The sequence below is a fragment of the Pelophylax lessonae genome, assembly GCF_965119305.1.
Source record: "Pelophylax lessonae genome assembly, chromosome: 1".
Classification (NCBI taxonomy): Eukaryota; Metazoa; Chordata; class Amphibia; order Anura; family Ranidae; genus Pelophylax; species Pelophylax lessonae.
This window is the reverse complement of record NC_138768.1, coordinates 435,092,033-435,113,399: the sequence shown is the minus strand read 5'-3', so window position 1 is coordinate 435,113,399 and position 21,367 is coordinate 435,092,033. Positions and strand designations below refer to the sequence as shown.

Below are 21,367 nucleotides of genomic sequence, written 5' to 3'. Positions count from 1 at the left end.
TTGATCATTATTGTGGGCAGTACCAAATTCGGTTTCAAAGGTGTCTGGGATGCACCCCACATATTGGAATGCACATAAAGTGCACTCCAGGACATATACTACATTTCTGGTACTGAAGCTAATGTAGTTTTGTATTGTGAGTTCTCTACCATTGGATCGAGAAACAATAGTGGCTCTAACTGTGTTTATTGCAACAACGGCATGAATTAGGGTCACAGCAAAAATAACCATTTATTTCCAGCCATGAATTTTGATGAAATGATGATGGAAAAAGACTGGGTGACAATATGTTCCCCAGAGTTTTAGCATGCCTACTGGAAAATCTGCAGCCACTGGAGAGAACTGGGATAAGATCTTTATCTATTGATAATACAGGAAGATTTTTGTGAATTATATTTCTAACTTGAATAAACTCTCTAGAAAAAGTAGTGACAAAAGTAACAGAATTGTCTGAAGTGGATTTATCCCCCCGTGGATGATGTCCTTTTTATTTCTATTTTTGTCTCTGCTTTCATTTTTGGCAGTGCTCCTATGGCTGATAAGGGACAGTCTGTCCCTACCAGAAACCATATGAACAGCTCTATTAATATGCCAATCCTTATAACCACGGTCCTTTAATCTGGAGGTGATTGTATTGCATTCCCTAAAGAAGCTGCCTCTATTAGAGCAGTTTCTTCTAGCTCTGATATACTATACTCCGGGTATAAACTGGATAGAAATACCTGATTCCTCCATGAGTAGTGTCTGTGCCTATACCATGCATACCGCCTGAAGATTTGGATTGAAGCCTCTCAAATGTGGCCCTTGCAAACAGATCCTGAAAATTGAAATTATCTGGAACATCTTGATGTTAGCATAATTCACTTGAAAGGGTTCAGGGGGCTGCACTGGATTAGAAAAAAAAATTCTAATCAAAATATTGCAAATAAACCTGTTAACATCTAATAATGTTGCAAACACATCGAAATGAGACATAGGTGCAAACAAAAGACCTTTGGATAGCAGTAAGATTTCAGAAGGTGTTAGAGGAACATCAGAAAGATTAATGACATTAGTCACATTGCTTATACAATCAGTCACCTCTATTAGTCCTTCTTGTTCCTCACTTTGCGTGGGTACTTTCCGTTTGGAGGGGGATCCCACTCCGATTTTCAAGTGACAGTTGTACCCAGAGTACGGCTGTTGAAATGTTTCAGAGTCTAGTGGAGAGGGATCTCCTCAGCCTTAAAGAGAGTTTTACTACTACCTCCAGCCCTTTTGGAGATAACTTGACTAAAGACGAGCCCTCTTTAATCTTAGGGATCGTTGCGATAATGTAATATGCAAGGCTGACAAGGGTGTCTCAGTGGCTATCCTTACCTCTGAGGATTATAAGACTGAAGCATTGTGTCAGTTAAATGATACCTCTACATGTCGCCATTTGGAGGGGGATCCCACTCCAATTTTTAAGCAACTAAACCATTCCATTGTCCTATATAAATATATATACCCAAAAGGTGTCCTGCATTTAAAGTATAAAAGTATATATGAATTTTTTAACACTGCACTGCATTTACCCAGCCTGTACTACATATACCACAATTACAAACACAAAAAACATTTATATATATATATATATATATATATATATATATATATATATATATATATATATTTACACACACACAATGGCAGAACTATCAGGCTCACAGCAGTCCACTTCTGACTGGGCCCTGGAGTTCTGCCACTATGGGGGGGCCCCGCCTGCCTGTTCCATCGCTGTAGGGGGCCGCATGTTCCACCCGCCAAAGGGGGAAGGGGGAGTAGGGTGTAGGGGGTAGGGTGCCAGGGTGCTCACCCGCCCTCTGCCTATTGCTGCAGAATCCATCCAGTGATGTTGGGAGGCAGAGCAGAAAGTCAGTTGGCCAGCTAACAGCCATTAGAGTGGCCATCCCTCTGCCTGATCCCACCCCTCCACTGCCAATCCTCTGCTTGATCCAATCCCTCTGCTTGATCCATCCCTCCCACCACCCTCCCTCTGCCTGATCCCATCCCTCCCACCACCTTCCCTCTGTCTGATCTCCTCAACCCCCCCCCTCTCATGAGGCAGTGGTGATGGGGGGGATAGGGATGACATCAGTAGCGGTGGTGGGGGGGAGGTGGGGATAGGGATGACATCAGTGGCAGTGGTGGTGAGGATAGGGATGACATCAGTGGCAGTGGACATTGTCATTCCTATTCCCACCACCACTGCCACTGATGTCATCCTTATCCCCACCACCACTGCCACTGATGTCATCCTTATTCCCACCACCACTGCCACTGATGTTATCCCTATACTTACCACCACTGCCACTGATGTCACCCCTAACCTCATCATTCCCACTGATGTAATCCCTATCCTCAACACCGCCACTGATGTTATCACTATCCCCACCACCACTGATGTCATCCCTATCCTCACCACCACCGGTACTGATGTCATTCCTATCCCAACCACTGCCACTGATGTCACCCCAATCCCCACTACCACTGCCACTGATGTCATCCCTATCCCCACCACCACTGCCACTGATGTCATCCCTATTCCCACCACCACCGCCACTGATGTCATCCCTATCCCTCCATCACCGCCGCCACTGATGTCATCCCTATCCCCACCACCACTGCCACTGATGTCATCCCTATCCCCACTGCCACCACTGCTACTGATGTCATCCCTATCCCACCACCACCATACGAAACTAAATACACATTTTGGGGGCGCCTGTGAACCAAAACCTTGATTTTACTACACGTGTAATACATCACCCTGCACACTGGAATGAGAGCAATAATTATAGGATCAATATTCAGGGTTAACTCTGAACTGATGATGACCTGTATGATCTTTAATAGCTTTGCCTATGGAAAATATAGGGTACTGAAATGTGTTGCTATTTTCAGGCATGCATAGTCTTAAGGTTTGACATGTTGGATATTTATTTACTTGACAGAAACTCATCTTTTATATTTTACCCAAAAATTGGTAATATATTTTTAATGTACCCTAAAATTAACTGTTATCTCCTAGCCTGGGTTCACACTAAATGCAAATCGCATCTAAATAGCAACCCGTCCATGCGAACTGATTGCGGAGTGTATGTTAGGTTAATGACACCCTGCAATCGGTTTGCAAAACGCAGCGCAATTTGCAGAATCGGATTGCATGGGTGTGCAGGCTAAATATAACTAAAAAACATAGAGAAACCGGTAGTTGTCATCATTGGTCATTTTGTTTATCCTCCCTGGCGGTCTGATTATGTCAGGATTTCTGTGCTAAAATCGGTACATTGTTTTGCATGGAAATCTGTTAGTAAAATATAAAACACACCTTCCCCTGCGATCCCCCACCGTCCTCCCCCGCCATCCTCCCACCGTCCTCCCGCTGTGTGCTCGGCCAATGCCGGCATATGCCTTTCTGGTTCCCTTCCCTGTGATCGTTGCGATGCAGGGGGGGTGGAACCGGCGGCAAATTCAAAAATGTAAATACACTAAATGACGTGATACAAAGCTGTGATCCTAACGGATTACACTGTATCATGCCATTTTTACCACAGGATTGCACCTGGTGACTTTTCCAGGGCCCTGCCTGTGGTTTTCCAGTTCTTTGAGCCTGGAAAATAGAGAACGACCATGGCGTCCAAAAAGCGTTATTTTTGTACAAAAGAGCTTTTATACGAACTGGAAGACAGCGAAACTGAGTTAATTGAAGAACTGTGCGATAGCGATTTGTGGGAAAATTCACCATCAGTTACGGAAAGTGACGACAGCGACGATTCTGATGTCTCTTAAATGCACATAGCTCCGTTGGAAATTCTGAAGAATCATTTGATATACTTTCCCAATTCCATAAGCTATGTGCCAGAAAGAGACATCAGAATCGTCGCTGTCATCACTTTCCGTACCCGATGACGAATTTTCCCATGAATCGCTATCGCTCAGTTCTTCAAGTAACTCAGTTTTCGCTGTCGCTGTTTTTCAGTTTGTCTTAAAGCGCTTTTGCGCAAAAAGAACGCTTTTTGGACGCCATGGTCATTCTCAATTTTCCAGGCACAAAGAACTGGAAAAGCACAGGCAGGGCACTGGAAAAGTCACCAGCTGAAATCCTGTGGTGAAATTGCATGATACAGTGTAATCCATTAGGATCCCAGCGTTGTATCATGTCATTTAGTGTATTTACATTTTGAATTTGCTGCGGGTTCAACCCCCCTGCGTCGCAATGCTCGCAGGGAAGGGAACCAGAAGGCAAGTGCCAGTATTTGCAGAGCACAGAGCGGGGAGAGAGTGTGAGGATGCCTGCAGGACGGCGGGGAGTGCAGGGAAGGTGAGTGTGATTCTGGGGTAATCCCGAGCGTGGCTTGGGGTTACCGCTTTTGGTACTGAAAATTAACCCAGAGTCACACTCGGGAATACCACTAAAGAGTTTAAAAAAAAAAAAATGGGCTGCTCAGCCTAAAATGCCCGGGCCTATTTAGTGTCCCAGTCCGTGCCTGGGTTCCACAAATTTTTAGTTAGGAGTGTCAGAGTAAAGGGGGCTGAATAAAAATGCAGGCCACACTTTTCAGATATTTAATAGTAAAAAATTTGGAAAACCATTTATCATTTGCCTTCCACTTCACAATTATGTGCCACTTTGTGTTGGTGTATCACATAAAATCTTAATAAAATACATTTACGTTTTTGGTTGTAACATGACAAAATGTGGAAAATTTCAAGGGGTATGAATACTTTTTCAAGGCACTGTATATCAGAGCTAGAAGGAACTGCTCTAATACAAGCAGCTTCTCTAGGGAATGCAATACAATCACCTCCAGGTTAAAGGACAGTGGCTATAAGGATTGGCATTTTAATAGAGCTGTTGATATGGTTTCTGGTAGGGACAGACTGTCCCTTATCAGCAATAGGAGCACTGCTAAAAACGAAAGCAGAGACAAAAATAGAAATAAAAAAGGACATCACCCACGGGGGGGATAAATCCACTTCAGACAATTTTATTACTTTTGTCACTACTTTTTCTAGAGAATTTAATCAAGTTAGAAATATCATTCGCAAAAATCTTCCCGTATTTTCCGCAGATAAAGATCTTTTCTCAGTTCTCTGTAGTGGCTGCAGATTTTCCAGTAGACGTGCTAAAACTCTGGGCAACATATTGTCACCCAGTCTTTTTCAATCATCTTTTCAACAAAATTCATGGCTGAAAACAAATGGTTCTTTTTGCTGCGGCCCTAATTCATGCCATTATTGCAATAAACACAGTAAGAACCATAACACTATTGTTTCTCTGTCCAATGATAGAGAATTACCAATACAAAACTACATTAACTGCAGTACCAAAATGTAGAATATGTCATTGAGTGCACATTTATGAGCACTTCAATAAAGGCGATCCCCGGGTTACAAACATCCGACTTACAAACGACTCCTACTTACTAACGGAGGGAGACAACAGGAAGTGAGGAGAAATCTAGCCTTAGGAAGGGAAATTCACTCCTGTTAGAGTTCTCATGGGAAAAAGGTGTGTAAGGTAAACCAGATTTCCTCCACCAGAAGGCCAGTACAGAACTTTCGCTCACACCCGTGCACATTGCCACCTGCACTCACCAATTAGCATTTGGCTCCCAGTGGCCTATTTAAACTGCTCTAATACTGTGAGCAGTTGCTGAATGGTCTTCAGCTTGTTCCGTGGTTTTGAGACCTGATCTGTTGTTACTTCTCACCTGTGTATGACCCGGCCTGCCTTTGGACTTTCCCTCTGCCCGTGCTTCTGCTCCGTTGCTTACTACCCTGACCTTGCCTTGCTTAAACGGATCTGTGTCATGGTCTTACCTTCTTGCTGTTCTCCTTCGTTTGACATGTGCTGGCAGCCATCTTGGTTTCTGGGTTTCTTGTAGCCTCCCACCCTGTGGCTCCTCCTTCCCACTGGGAGGAGCTGGATGCCTAGCTCATATATATAGGAGGTCTGTGGCTTCAGTTCCTTGCTTGGTCCTCCTGTGTTCACATGCTTCTAAGACTGCTGCTGCTTCTGGTTCCTGATCCTGGCTTCGTCTGACTACCCTGCTGGTTCCTGATCCTGGCTTCGTCTGACTACCCTGCTGGATCCTGATCCTGGCTTCGTCTGACTACCCTCCTGGTTCCTGACCTCTGGCTTCGCAAGGACTCTGCCTCGGTTTCACCATCCGTTTGGACTTTTGCTTTACAGCTTGATTTTCAATAAAGCCTTCTTATTTTCACTTATCTGTTGTTGTACGTCTGGTTCATGGTTCCGTGACATTAGGACCAAGCCATGAATTCTGACGGTACAGGGCCATCCTCGCTACCCACGCTGGTTGCCAGACTTGATCAGCAGGATCACCTGTTGGGTCGGTTCGCCATGGCGTTGCAAACCATGCTTGAACGCACGGCTCATTTCGCTCCCGTTGCCGATGGGTCGGTTGTCGCTCCTGGGCCCGCTCCTACTGCCGCTCCGGTTGTTGCGCCAGAGTCTACCCCGACACCTGTTGTTGCGCCTGCGGTGTTTCGGGGTATGACCGGTTCTGCCCCCCTTCCACAGCGCTTTGGGGGAGAGCCAACTCAGTGCCGAGGTTTCCTTAACCAGGTGGGCATTTATTTCGAGTTGCTGCCACATGCCTTTCCTACTGAGAGATCAAAGGTGGGCTTCTTAATTTCGCTGCTCTCGGACAAGGCCTTGGCCTGGGCCAGCCCTTTATGGGAGAACAACAATCCGGTGGTTGCCGAGTTTTCCGGTTTTGTTGCTTCTCTTCGGAGGGTATTCGATGTGCCGGCTCGTGCTGCCTCTGCTGCGAAGCTCCTTATGTCCATCAGACAGGGTTCACGATCCGTAGCTGAATACGCCATTGAGTTTCGTACCCTGGCAGCAGAGGTGGGCTGGAATAATGAGGCTCTGGTCGCTGCTTTCTCTCATGGTCTCTCGGATGCCTTGAAGGATGAGGTTGCAGCTAAGGACCTACCAGTGGAGCTCGAGTCTCTTATTTCTTTCCTGATTTTGATTGACACCAGACTCAGGGAGAGACCTTCCTTTAAGGAGAGTCTGCGGAGGCCTCCTAACAGATTGGCGCCTACCTTTGCTGTCCCACCCGTGCCTCCCTCTCCTCCCACGCCTCCTGGGGATGACTTGGCTGGGGGTGAACCCATGCAGCTGGGCTTTGCTCGCCTGTCCGAGGGGGAGAGGGTACTCCGGAGACGCGAGGGTCGATGCATGTACTGTGGTCTCGGTGGGCATTTTCGGTTGGCATGTCCGAACCGTCCGGGAAACGCTCGCACCTGAGATCCTGTCGGGGGCAGATCTTGGGTGGAGTCTCCTCGTCCCCGGTTTCCCGTGTTGACAAACCACTGATCACTGTTGTCCTCTCCTGGGTCGGGGGCTCAGTGACGACCCAGGCGTTGGTGGACTCTGGTGCTGGTGGTTTGTTCATTGATAGTGTGTTCGCTGCCGCCAATTCCATTCCTCTGCAGGCCCGAGGTTCTCCACTGGCTCTTGAGGCGATAGACGGCAGACCCCTTCTGCCGCCACACGTGACTCATGAGACCCTTCCAGTGGGGATAGCCATTGGTGCCGTTCACAGAGAGTCGGTCTGCTTCCAGGTTATTTCGTCTCCACACTACTCGGTGGTCTTGGGGTACCCCTGGCTCCAGAAGCATAATCCGACTTTCGATTGGAGATCGGCCGAGATCCTCTCGTGGTCACCGCAGTGTGGGGCTAGTTGCATCCATGGGTCTGTCAAGTTGCTGTGTACTTCCTCTGACTCTCTGTTGCCTCCTGAATACGAGGAGTACCGGGATGTATTCGATAAGGTGCGCGCGGTTGCCCTACCTCCGCACCGCCCATACGATTGTGCCATCGAGTTACAACCTGGTGCCGTTCCTCCTCGTGGCAAGGTCTATCCACTGTCGGTAGCGGAGAGTGAGGCCATGGAGGAGTACGTGAAGGAGGCGCTTTCACGCGGACACATTCGCAAATCCTCGTCCCCGGCAGGGGCTGGATTTTTCTTTGTGAAAAAGAAGGGAGGTGAGTTGAGGCCTTGCATCGATTACAGGGGTCTCAATCGCATCACGATCAAGAACGCTTACCCGATACCCTTGATTTCCGAGCTGTTCGATCGCCTTAAAGGGGCCACGGTCTTTACCAAACTTGACCTGAGGGCGGCATATAACCTCGTAAGGATCAAGGCGGGCGATGAGTGGAAGACCGCGTTTAACACCAGGACCGGTCATTATGAATCCTTGGTTATGCCCTTTGGGTTGTGCAATGCGCCCGCAGTCTTCCAGGAATTCATCAACGATGTTTTCCGTGACCTGTTGCAGCAGTGTGTGGTGGTCTATTTGGATGACATCTTGGTATATTCTGAATCCATGGAGACCCACATTCTGGATGTCAGACGAGTGTTGCAACGGTTACGAGAGAACAAGCTGTTCGGTAAGCTTGAGAAATGCGAATTTCACCGATCCCAGGTAACCTTCTTAGGTTACATCATTTCCGCTGAGGGGTTCTCCATGGATCCTGAGAAGGTTTCGGCTGTCTTACAGTGGCCCCAGCCCAGTGGTCTTCGCTCCCTGCAGCGCTTTTTGGGCTTCGCCAATTATTATCGGAAGTTCATCAGGGACTTTTCCATGCTAGCCAAGCCTCTCACGGATCTGACCAGGAAGGGCAGTAATTCCCAGGTCTGGCCGCTCGAGGCCATCCGAGCTTTTGAGGCTCTAAAGTCCGCCTTTGTGTCGGCTCCGATTCTGTCGCATCCCAACCCTGGGTTGCCCTTTGTCCTCGAGGTGGACGCGTCTGAGACGGGAGTAGGCGCCCTTCTGTCTCAGCGTAGAACACCAGAGGGTCCTCTGCTTCCTTGTGGGTTTTACTCCCGGAAACTGTCTTCCGCGGAGTGCAACTATCAGATTGGTGACAGGGAGTTATTGGCCATCGTGCAGGCCCTTAAAGAATGGAGGCACTTGCTCGAGGGTTCGGTGGTTCCGGTCCTCATCCTGACGGACCACAAGAATCTGACCTACCTTTCTGAGGCCAAGAGATTAACACCACGTCAGGCCAGATGGGCTCTGTTCTTGTCACGTTTTAATTACGTGGTCTCCTACCTACCCGGTTCCAAGAACATCAGGGCGGATGCCTTATCACGGCAGTACTCCGACCTGTCCAGGGAGGAGTCGATTCCGACTTCGGTCATACCTCCGAATCAGATCCTGGCCGCCATTCGCACCAGCCTGACCTCTCCCCTGGGTGAGCAGATTTTGGCGGCTCAATCTGGTGCTCCCTCTGGGAGACCCAACGGCAGATGTTTTGTGCCTGAGGAGTTGCGCACTCGGTTGTTGCGAACCTACCATAACTCCAAGACCGCGGGGCATCCTGGAAAGAATCAGCTGTCCTGGGCTGTTTCACGTCTGTTCTGGTGGCCTTCCCTACGTTCCGACATCGCCGCATATGTAGCGGCATGCTCCATTTGTGCCCAGAGTAAGTCCCCTCGGCACCTTCCGTTGGGCCTTCTGCAACCCATAGCCACCGGGGAGCGCCCATGGTCACACCTGGGGATGGATTTCATTGTGGACCTCCCTGCATCCCGAGGCCATACGGTCATTCTCATGATTGTGGATCGGTTTTCCAAAATGTGCCACTGTGTTCCTCTCAAGAAGTTACCCTCTGCACAGGAGTTGGCCACGATTTTTGCCAGGGAGGTCTTCCGGTTGCACGGTTTGCCCAAGGAGATTGTGTCGGATCGGGGGAGTCAGTTTGTGTCCAGGTTCTGGCGCGCCTTTTGCTCCCAGTTGGGGATTCATCTCTCCTTCTCCTCGGCCTACCACCCTCAGTCCAATGGGGCCGCAGAACGATCCAATCAGGCCTTGGAGCAATTCCTTCGTTGCTATGTCTCCGATCACCAAGACAATTGGGTTGACCTCCTGCCTTGGGCTGAGTTTGCCAGGAACACGGCGGTGAACTCTTCCTCTGGGACGTCTCCCTTCATGGCCAATTATGGGTTCCAACCTGCCGTGTTACCGGAGGTATTCTCTCCCCAGGATATTCCGGCTGTGGAGGATCACCTTTCCATCCTACGTGCTTCTTGGGTACAGATCCAGAAGTCCCTTGAGGTCTCTGCGCAGCGCCAGAGACTCCAGGCTGATCGCAGACGAGCGCCTGCTCCTTCCTACCAGGCCGGAGACCGTGTATGGTTGTCCACCCGCAACCTCAACCTTCGAGTGCCCACTCCCAAGCTGGCGCCTCGCTTTGTTGGTCCCTTCCGAGTGCTTCGCAGGGTAAACCCGGTAGCCTATGCCCTTGCACTTCCTCCTGGCATGCGGATCTCCAACGTGTTTCATGTCTCCCTGTTGAAGCCACTGGTGTGTAATCGTTTCACTTCCACGGTTCCTCGGCCTCGTCCGGTCCAAGTGGGCAATCGTGAGGAGTATGAGGTGAGCAATATCCTGGACTCACGCCTGGTCCGCGGTCGGGTGCAGTTTTTGGTTCATTGGCGTGGTTATGGTCCAGAGGAGCGTTCCTGGGTTCCCTCCGCAGATGTCCATGCTCCTGCCTTGCTCCGAGCCTTCCACGCACGCTTCCCTCAGAAACCGTTCTTTACTCCGCGGAGGAGGGGCCCTTGAGGGGGAGGTGCTGTCATGGTCTTACCTTCTTGCTGTTCTCCTTCGTTTGACATGTGCTGGCGGCCATCTTGGTTTCTGGGTTTCTTGTAGCCTCCCACCCTGCGGCTCCTCCTTCCCACTGGGAGGAGCTGGATGCCTAGCTCATATATATAGGAGGTCTGTGGCTTCAGTTCCTTGCTTGGTCCTCCTGTGTTCACATGCTTCTAAGACTGCTGCTGCTTCTGGTTCCTGATCCTGGCTTCGTCTGACTACCCTGCTGGTTCCTGATCCTGGCTTCGTCTGACTACCCTGCTGGTTCCTGATCCTGGCTTCGTCTGACTACCCTCCTGGTTCCTGACCTCTGGCTTCGCAAGGACTCTGCCTCGGTTTCGCCATCCGTTTGGACTTTTGCTTTACAGCTTGATTTTCAATAAAGCCTTCTTATTTTCACTTATCTGTTGTTGTACGTCTGGTTCATGGTTCCGTGACAATCTGATCTGCCTGCTTACCCTGTACCGCGCTGCCCGGCTGTTATCAACCTTGGTTATCTTCTGGACTTGCTTGTTTGCTGATTCTGTACCTCACTGCCCGGTTTCCGCTGGCTACTTTTCCCACGCTTTGGTGCCAAGCTGCCACTGCACCCTGTTCCAAGGACTGCAACTACCAGCTGTACCCACCTACGGAGTGAACACCACCAGCTAGCCGCTACGGCACTCGTGCTTCTCCTCGCCTTACACTCTCTATTGCCACCTTCAGGAGTGTAAGGCGGGAGGAGCAAGAGAAGCCTCCACAACATTCCAGTCTTCACCAGGTACGTGATAGTACCATTCAGCCATGACTGAGACTGGAGGAGGCTCCTCTCTGCTTGAAGCCAAGTGCCAACAAATCACAGCCTTAATCCAAGTGGTGACCGGACTCCAGGAGAATTACTTCCGGATTGAAGGTCATTTACTCTCCCTGCCCATTGTATCTCAAGCTTCAGTATCTGGCACTTCAGCTACTGTTCCTGCTCCAGCTCCTGCATCTACAGTAATGGTTCCTCCCCCGGAGCCTCGGGTACCTACCCCGGAACGCTTTTCAGGAAATCGCTATAAGTTTCGGGCCTTCCGCCATGCCTGCCAGTTGTATTTCGGGTTACAACCACAAACTTTCTCCCTTGAATTTACTAAGGTGGGCTTTGTCATTTCTCTCTTGCGTGAGGAACCACAGTCATGGGTTCATCAGCTTCTGGAAAAGGCCAGCCCAGTTCTTGCATCAGTCTCTTCCTTCTTTGAAGCCTTGGCCCAGATCTATGATGATCCCCAACGGACCTCCACAGCAGAAGCTATTCTACATAAACTCCAGCAAGGGCTTCAGCCTGTGGAGGACTATGTTGTTAAGTTCCGCAAATGGAGTTCTGACACTGCCTGGAATGATGCAGCCTTGCAGTACCAGTTTCGTTTGGGTCTTTCAGAGGCTCTTAAAGATGAACTTGCCAGACTAGATCCACCAACTACGCTCTCAAACTTGATCCAGCTTGCTATTCAGCTTGATCGCAGAATCCGAGAGAGGAGGGCAGAAAAATCTGGAAACATTCCACCTACATGGACACCAGCAGCACCTGTATCCCCAGCTCCGCCACCATCCTCTTTCAAGGTTGAGTCTGTTCAGTTGGGACTTTCTCGTTCACCTCTGTCAGCCAAGGAAAGACTTAGACGCAAGCAGAACAACTTATGCCTTTACTGTGGGGGCATTGGTCACTTTCTGCGTGACTGCCTGATTAGACCACGTAAGACTGTCCTTGTTTCTGATACTTCCAGATATCCTCTGAAGACCATCTCCTCTCACCTTTTGCTGACTCTCTCCCTGCAGCTACCTGGAGGGAGCATCCAAACTCAAGCCATTATTGACTCCGGGGCCTGCAGTTGTTTTATGGACTATTCATTTGCTGAACAACATAAGGTCCCACTGCAAGCTAAAATGCAGCATCTGAAGATTCATTTGGTCAAGTCAGATCCTATCACACAAGAAACTTGTCCGCTACTGGCATTAACCTCCTCTAATCATTCAGAATACCTAACCCTGGACATTATCCCATCACCTTTGTTCCCCATCATCCTGGGCATTCCGTGGTTGCAGGCACACAATCCCCAAATAAACTGATAGTCTGGAGCTGTTTTTTTATTCCCTACCACCTACTGCCAGCAACATTGTTTTCCCAATACGGTCACCACCTCGGCCCCCCTTATGGAACTGCAACCAGAGACTTCAGTTTCACAATATGTTCCATTAACTTACCATGATTTCTTAGATGTTTTTGATAGGAAGAATGCTGAGACCTTACCGCCCCATCGGCCGTACGATTGCCCGATTGAACTGTTACCCGGGGCCGAGATTCCATTCGGACGTATTTTTCCCCTATCAGAACTTGAGCTTGAGACATTGCGCCTATACATTAATGAGAACCTAGAAAGGGGATTCATCCGTTTATCCACATACCCCGCTGGGGCTGAAATATTTTTTGTTGAAAAGAAGGATCACACCTTGAGACCCTGTGTGGACTATAGAGAGCTAAACAAAATAACAATTAAAAACAAATACCCTCTTCCTCTTGTTCCAGAACTTTTCCAGCAGTTCAGAACAGCGAAAGTGTTCACAAAGCTTGACCTTCGAGGTGCATATAACCTAGTAAGGATCCAGAAGGGGGATGAATGGAAAACAGCTTTCCGGTCCTGCTTTGGGCATTTTGAGTATTTAGTCATGCCCTTTGGACTGTGTAATGCCCCAGCAACGTTCCAGCATTTCGTCAATGATATCTTTAGGGATTTCCTTGACCTTTTCATGATTGTGTACCTTGATGACATACTCATTTTCTCCCCTTCCATTGAAGAACACCGGCTGCACGTTAAAAAGGTCCTCAACCGTCTCCGGGAACATCGGTTATACGCCAAACCTGAGAAGTGTGAATTTGAGAAAGAAACAATCCAGTTTCTGGGGCTTATTATCGTAACATCAGGCATTGCAATGGACCCACAAAAAGTTAGTGCCATTCTTGAGTGGCCAGTGCCAGCAGATCGAAAAGGAGTGCAGAGATTTGTTGGATTTGCTAACTTTTATCGTAAATTTATGAAGAACTTCTCAGCTATCATCAGCCCCATCACACAGCTTACTAAACAAAACACCCGATTTCAGTGGACTCCGGCAGTGCAACTTGCCTTAGATAAATTAAAAGCTCTCTTTACATCAGCACCAAATCTGCAACATCCTGATCCTGCATTACCTTATGTCCTGGAAGTCGATGCTTCGGAAAATGCAGTTGGTGCTATCGTATCTCAGGGACAAGGCACTAAGTCTCTTCTACATCCCGTGGCTTTCTTCTCAAGAAAACTCAGTCCATCAGAGAGAAATTATGATGTGGGAGACCATGAGTTACTCGCCATCAAGTCTGCACTGGAGGAATGGCGTTATCTGCTTGAGGGAGCAAGTCATCCAATCCTGATTTTCACGGATCACAAAAATTTAGAGTATCTCCGTACAGCTAAGCGTCTAAGACCCCGTCAGGCCAGGTGGGCCTTATTTTTTTTCAAGATTCTCATTTCACATAACCTACAGACCTGGTTCTAAGAATGGGAAACCTGATGCCCTGTCAGGTATGTTTCTGGAAGAAAAGGAAGCTACTCAACCTGACACCATCCTATCCTCACAAAATTTTCTGTTACTGCAAGGAGATTTTGTGTCACAGCTCAAACAAGCATCAAAGGAGGAAGGTCCACCATGTGATTCACAATTGCAAGAACGGGATGGATTGTTCGTCCATGAGCAACAAGTTTTTGTACCTTCAAGTCTTCGCCAGTCAGTCTTAAATTTGTGCCATGACCACCCTTTGGCAGGGCATTTTGGGATGCGCAAGACTCTGGAACTTTTACAACGGTCTTTTTGGTGGCCTAGTCTGAGGTCGGATTGCCAGGATTACGTGAAGACTTGTGAAACCTTTATTCGAAACAAAGGAGACAAGACTAAAGCTTGGGGCCTATTAAGGCCTTTGTCCATTCCTACCAAGCCCTGGGAGATGATTAATATGGACTTTATTGTCGAGCTCCCAGTATCTGAAAACTTTACTTCTATTTTTGTGATCATTGATAGGCTATCAAAGATGGCACACTTTGTACCAATGATTGGAACACCATCTGCTCCAGAGACTGCAAAAGCATTTGTCAAAGAAATAGTGCGGTTGCATGGGGTTCCTCAGAGCATAACGTCTGACCGAGGGGTCCAGTTTACGTCCAAATTCTGGAAAGAACTTTGTAAGGCACTTAAGATTGAGACATGGTTTTCTTCAGCATATCATCCCCAGACGAATGGTCAGACGGAACGAACCAACCAGACCCTAATACCTTCGGTGTTTTTCTTCTTTCTCGCAGGATGATTGGGCTTCGCTCCTTCCTCTAGCAGAGTTCGCTTACAATGATTCTGTCCACTCGGCTACTGGTCAAACTCCATTCTTTGCGAAACTTCGGATTCAATCCTTCTTTTTTACCTGATGCAGTCTTTGATTTACCTGTTCCAGCGGTCCAGGAGTGACTGAGGTTTCTACAAATCAACAATAAACTTCTGCAGGAAGCTATTGCCAAAGCTCAACAAGACAACAAAAAATACTTTGATAAAAAGAGAAGGGGTGATCTGGATCTCAAGCCAGGGGACAGGGTTTGGTTATCAACCACTAATTTGAAGATGGCCTGTCCTTCCAAGAAATTGGCCCCCAAGTACATCGGTCCATTTGCTGTAAAAAGAATGATAAATCCGACAGCTTATAAACTTTTTCTACCTGAGAAGTACAAGATTCACCCAGTTTTTCATGTGTCCCTGCTAAAGCCTGCTGTACCAGATCCCTTTCCTGCCCGTAATCCGGACCCTCCAGCACCAATCATGATTGACAATGAAGAGGAGTATGAAATTGAGGCCATTGTGGATTGTAGGAGAGGGAGAGGAGGTACCCAATATTTAATCAAGTGGAAAGGTTATGATCCTGAGGAAAACTCGTGGGAGCCTGAAGCTAATGTTCATGCCCCAAGACTGGTGAAAACTTTTTTCCAAGCTCATCCTGCGAAGATGTCTCAGATGGGCATCCGGAGGCTGCCCATGTAAGGTAAACCGGATTTCCTCCACCAGAAGGCCAGTACGGACTTTCGCTCACACCCGTGCACATTGCACACCTGCACTCACCAATTAGCATTTGGCTCCCAGTGGCCTATTTAAACTGCTCTAGTACTGTGAGCAGTTGCTGAAGGGTCTTCAGCTTGTTCCCGTGGTTCTGAGACCTGATCTGTTGTTACTTCTCACCTGTGTATGACCCGGCCTGCCTTTGGACTTTGCCTCTGCCCGTGCTTCTGCTCTGTTGCTTACTACCCTGACCTTGACTAGCTTAAACGGATCTGATCTGCCTGCTTACCCTGTACCGTGCTGCCCGGCTGTTATCGAACTTGGCTTATCTTCTGGACTTGCTTGCTTGCAGATTCTGTACCTCACTGCCCAGTTTCCGCTGGCTACTGCTCCCACGCTTTGGTGCCAAGCTGCCACTGCACCCTGTTCCAAGGACTGCAACTACCAGCTGTACCCACCTACGGAGTGAACACCACCAGCTAGCCGCTACGGCACTCGTGCCACTCCTCGCCTTACACACTCTGTTCCCTCCTTCAGGAGTGTCAGGCGGGAGGAGCAAGAGAGGCCTCCACAACATTCCAGTCTTCACCAGGTACGTGATAAGGTGTCTCCACTGAAGCTTTATCACCAATCCTTGTTTCCACAACAACCCCAAATTCTCAAAATCCAATTGTCACAGGGACAGAAAGTAAGGTGAAATCTTCTGAATAGGGGCACAGACAGCAAAAACAAATGCTACAGGGGTGTTAACCCTTCCCTATGCTATCCAAAAAACGTAAAAATTATTCTTTTGGCTGAAGCTAAACTTAAAAAATGTACCTGTTCTGACTTACAAACAAATTCAACTTAAGAACAAACCTTCAGTCCCTATCTTGTTTGCAACCCGGGGACCGCCTGTATGCACCTCCAGACACCTTCGAACCAGAATGACTGAACACTATAAGGTTACTGCCTATAATAATGATAAAAATGTATCTAATGGATCTAGGCATTTCAAATATATACATGCTGTTAAAATGAATGCGTTTACTTTAAGTGTTCTAGAGAGGGTTAAGAGAGCTCCCGCATACTTCGGGAATAGGAGGTGTGGTGAATCATTTCCCTGGGAACTAGAACACCAGCCGGACTCAACCCCAGGTGGGATATGGATCTCTTTCTTAAATAAGGGAAACATTTGTAAATCCTTTGGTAGGTCTACACTCATGTGCCCCCCTCCTAAGGCCATTCATTTGTCCAGGGTTTTAATGTGTGTTTTCTACATAAGTTATTTAATACCAATCTGTATCGGTTTGTGTTTTTGTGTATAAGGTCTTCATTTTGACTACAACAAAGATCCATGCCTACATCTTTTCTTTATAATGACATACACCTACTCTTGATTTTAATAATTGTGATCATTGCGATACAGCCCACGAGTAGGGGGAGTTTGTAATAGTATATATGGTCTTTGTTTTTGGTGTGTATTTTGCTGTGAACAAGGCTACTTGCCAAAACATGTAAGCATTTTATCCACTCCTGTGCAAGAAATAAAGATATTTATACGAATGTTGGCGTGGCCATCTACTACTTTTGCTATGGTAGTTTGTTTACTTTTGGCATTGTTTACAGAAGAGTGGGAAATTCCATTTGCAAGTACACTCGGAACTTACAAGGAATATAATTCTATTAATCGTACAGTACGGGACACAGACTTAGTCATAGACTACTGGGTTATATGCTGCCACTTTCAGGGAATTGGATACTCAGGGCTAGCCCAAGACATTGTGCTGACTGGGTCCAAAAAATGAAATGCTGCCCTCCCCCTTCCCCAAAAAAAAGATCATGCCCACCAAAAAGCCCACGCAATTTTATTTTATATCATGATAATTAAAAATAAAATTAAATTTATCAGGAAGTCAGATTTATATGCAACAGCACCTTGTCTACATGCCCAATTATATGACATACCATTATAATCAATTCCAAACCACAAACTCCAGTATTATTTTGTATGTCTGACGTCATTGCACTGAACCCTCCTCAACATATTCATATTCAACATATTCATCAGTTTGCACCACAGGCGGCAGTATGAGATGGGAAAATGCCACCCGTAATGCCCCGCAAACTGATGACACACAAAACTGCTGGAAAAAAATCTTGGGCTTCATTTTGCTGCCCCTGTCTAAGAGCTGCCTGGGTCCAATGGACCCACTGGGACCCATGGTAGGGCCGGCCCTGTGGATACTGGCAACAAAATTGGTAGAACAGCCCCATAATTCCCCTACCAGGCCCAACAATTCCCAGTTTTTTCTTAGTTAGGTAATTCCCAGTCTTTTCTTGGTTAGGTAATAGGCGTATTCTGTCTACTGAGTGAAGGGAATGGCTTCCCTTCCAGGACATTGTCCTTCTTTCCCTCTGAGAGTTTCTCTTCACTGTTTGGTGTGTGCTGTGCAAGCTTCCTCTCAGCTTCCTTTCGAGAATGGGATTGCCTCTGTGTTTTCTGGCAGACTCATTGTTTAAGTCTACACTTTGATGGATAAAGTTCCTCCCTTCCCTGTTAGGACACACACCACCAGATCCATTGGGCTTTTTAGCATCAGGCAAATGTTTCCCAGATTTGCAGAGCCTGGTCCTCTGTTCATTCATTTGTTACATTTTACCAGGTAGATATTCAGACTTCCTCTGAAGCCAGCTTTGTCTGCTAGGTGCTTCAAGCTGCTCTGAGTTTAGTTTTTTTTTACTTTTGTTCCCTGGTCCTGTTGGCATTTATTTGCTGTGTTGTCCATCCCTCATTTGTATTGCTTTTGGACATCTCAGTAGTCTATGAGTAAGCCTGTGTGCTGTACTATAATAGGATTTTTGAATTAGGTGTAAAATGCTACCATCGGTTTCTGTGATTTCTTCCAATTGCTTGCTAAAAAAAAAAGAGGATTGTGGGGACTGGGAGGAGTGGGAGGAGTTATATAGAGTTGTCCTTTCAACTTTGTTTGTCAGTGTCCAATCACCTGAAGGTGGCAGCATATTACCCAGTAGTCTATGAATAAGCTGGTGTCCTGTACAGTATTTCAAGAAAGAGATTTAACAGGTAAGTCAAAACTCCTATTTTTCCTCTGCAACATACAACAAAGCACAAGAAAACTTCAGCATGGCAAGGGGAGACTTGTGAATGAAGCAAGATTTCACAGACAAGTTGCCAGTGGAGCTCACCTTCTCCTTCATCGCAAGCAGCGATGGGGACATGTCACATCATAGTTTGTTGATTTTTAATTTTTTTAATTCATTTTTGATGGTACCCCTGATAAACTCAGATTGTACCTTGGTTGATAAAGTCTGAACTACAGATTGTCAAATATACCATATTTTCTAAGGCAATGTATTTACTCAATCTTTATAGTTTTTGAAAATAAAGGGGCACAAATTGAAATGGAAAGATGATTTTCAAAAACATTAAAGGGTAACTCCCCTTTTATGGGTGAAAAAATCAGCAAATAAAGAAAAAACAATATACCGTATAAAATTGCGACACAAATTATATTGTAATTGAAAGTTATTAAAAATTACCTTTCCTTTTCAATCTGCAGCTGTTGTAATTTTCGGAAAATGCAATGCAATATGGCTACCTGGAGCTGTTCTGTACACAGAATGTGTACTGACCATACCCCAGAAACATAATTTCCTACTTGTGTGATTGGCTCCCCATATTTCCCAGAAGTCTGCCTAAGATACAAGTCAGATTTCTGGCATCCCCTGCAACAAAAATATAATTTTTGGTGAGATACTCCCAATAGGAACACATCTAAAGGGATGCAGGCCCAGCAGCTTTCCTCATTAGAGCCCTGCAGCTGCCACAGCTGATAGATAATTATGAAACCACTCTCATTTGACCCACTCAGCACAGAGGCACAGATAAACAAACAATGATTTCTTCAGAATAACAAAAATTAGGAATCTGCAACAAGGTTTGTTAAAATCCTTCCAATGTACAGAGATCATCCAGAGGGGAATGTTTTTTTTCTCAACAAAAGTGGAGTTAGGCTTTAAGCTACGTTCCTACATTATAACTCAAACTAAAGCCTTCAAGAAACTGTTATTAACTGATGTTTAATCACAGCTAAGTCACTGACTCCCAACTTGTGGACAAGGAATAACCTACCTAACCCCAAAAAATGGGCTAAATACTATGCAAACTTTATAAACCTTGAATTTCATAAACTTTGGAAGCCCTGGGATAAATACTTAACTCATCTCAAAGTTTATTGCTCAGTTGAACTGTATTTTAAAACTTTTCTTTCTTTATAACATCACTATCATATCAAAATGTTTAACTGTCTACAAAGCAGCTCCTAAGTAAATTACGCAAGACATTTTGATAAGGTTACTAGGAATACACTTTTAGTAATTAACAGAATTACTGCAAACCCAGCTTTTACTTCTTTTTCCTATTTCTTTTTTTATTAAATTGTGTTACATTATTATGTTTTTTTTTATCTATTCTCTATCATGTGTCGATTATAGATAACATTTTGTACATATATCAAACGTATTGTTACTGATACAGATGTATGCATATTGTTTCTATCGGTTAATAAAACAAAATTTACTGCAACATAAAATTAGTATTGAGGGAGGGAATTATTATTCCAGGTTAGAGCTTCAACCCACATGAAGCTGATTCACTATTTAGTTTGCCTCATTCTTCATTCTGGTTAGTCTCCCTTGTGATGTTATATTATGGTAATTTTGAGGATGTGGCAATGCTTGTTGTATAATGCTAGTGTTACTTTAGAAGGGGAAGTGAGCCCACATGCTCACTTTAATTAAGGCACAGTATTTTATAAAGTTCTCTTATCCTTGTATGTGTACATTGTAATTTGGCCATTTACATTACTAAATAAATTGTACAATCTTTATATAATATTCTGTAGATTTATCAAGCACGTTCATGACAAAGTTGTTGGTAGATCTAAAAGATATTGTACATTCAGACTGTAATGTGTATAGTCAGCATAAGATGTGAAAACTAGGTAACAGCTGATGTTCACTAACTTTATTCTGTTTTACACAGAGCCCCAAATCTTCTTTTCTTACTGCGGAAAAGAGGGCCAGATTAAAAAGTAATCCGGTAAAAGTAAGATTTGCAGAAGAAGTGATTGTCAATGGACACACTCAGGTGAATGGTTTTTCATATTATAGGTACATATATGCTGAACATGTGTTTAAATCTGTGGATATTTGTGGATATTTTTTATTCAAAAAGTTTAAGTCCCCGTTCACACTAGGGCGACCTGTGAGGCGACCTGGTCGCCTCACAGGTCGCCGTAGGTCGCCTTCCATAGGGAAGCTGCGGACCCGTTCTAATAGGAGCGACACAAGTCGCTCCGACTTAGAAAAAGGGTCCGGAGCTTCTTTGGGGCGACCAGGAGGCGACCGCCATAGACTTCAATGTTATGAAGTCCGTGGCGGCCGCTCCGAGGTCGCGGCGCGCTGCTCGCACCGCGACCTCGGAGGTCACGGTGCGAAGTAGCGTCGCCCCTATGTGAACGGGGCCTCATTAAAGTGCAAGTGAATACAAAGCACTGGAAGATAAATATGCATTTAAAAACAAACAAACCACTGTTGCATGGGGATTCAG

At 46.3% G+C, this 21,367-nt stretch overlaps 1 protein-coding gene across 1 annotated transcript in view; it reads left to right on the top strand.

The window, feature by feature from the left end:
* Positions 1 to 21,367, top strand: part of FRMPD1 (FERM and PDZ domain containing 1) — a 293,024-nt gene that overhangs the window by 203,167 nt on the left and 68,490 nt on the right. Inside the window, exon 6 of the mRNA XM_082269596.1 lies at positions 20,801 to 20,905. Within this exon, the coding sequence (XP_082125722.1) occupies positions 20,801 to 20,905 (105 nt within the window). The remainder of the gene's footprint in view (positions 1 to 20,800; positions 20,906 to 21,367) is intronic.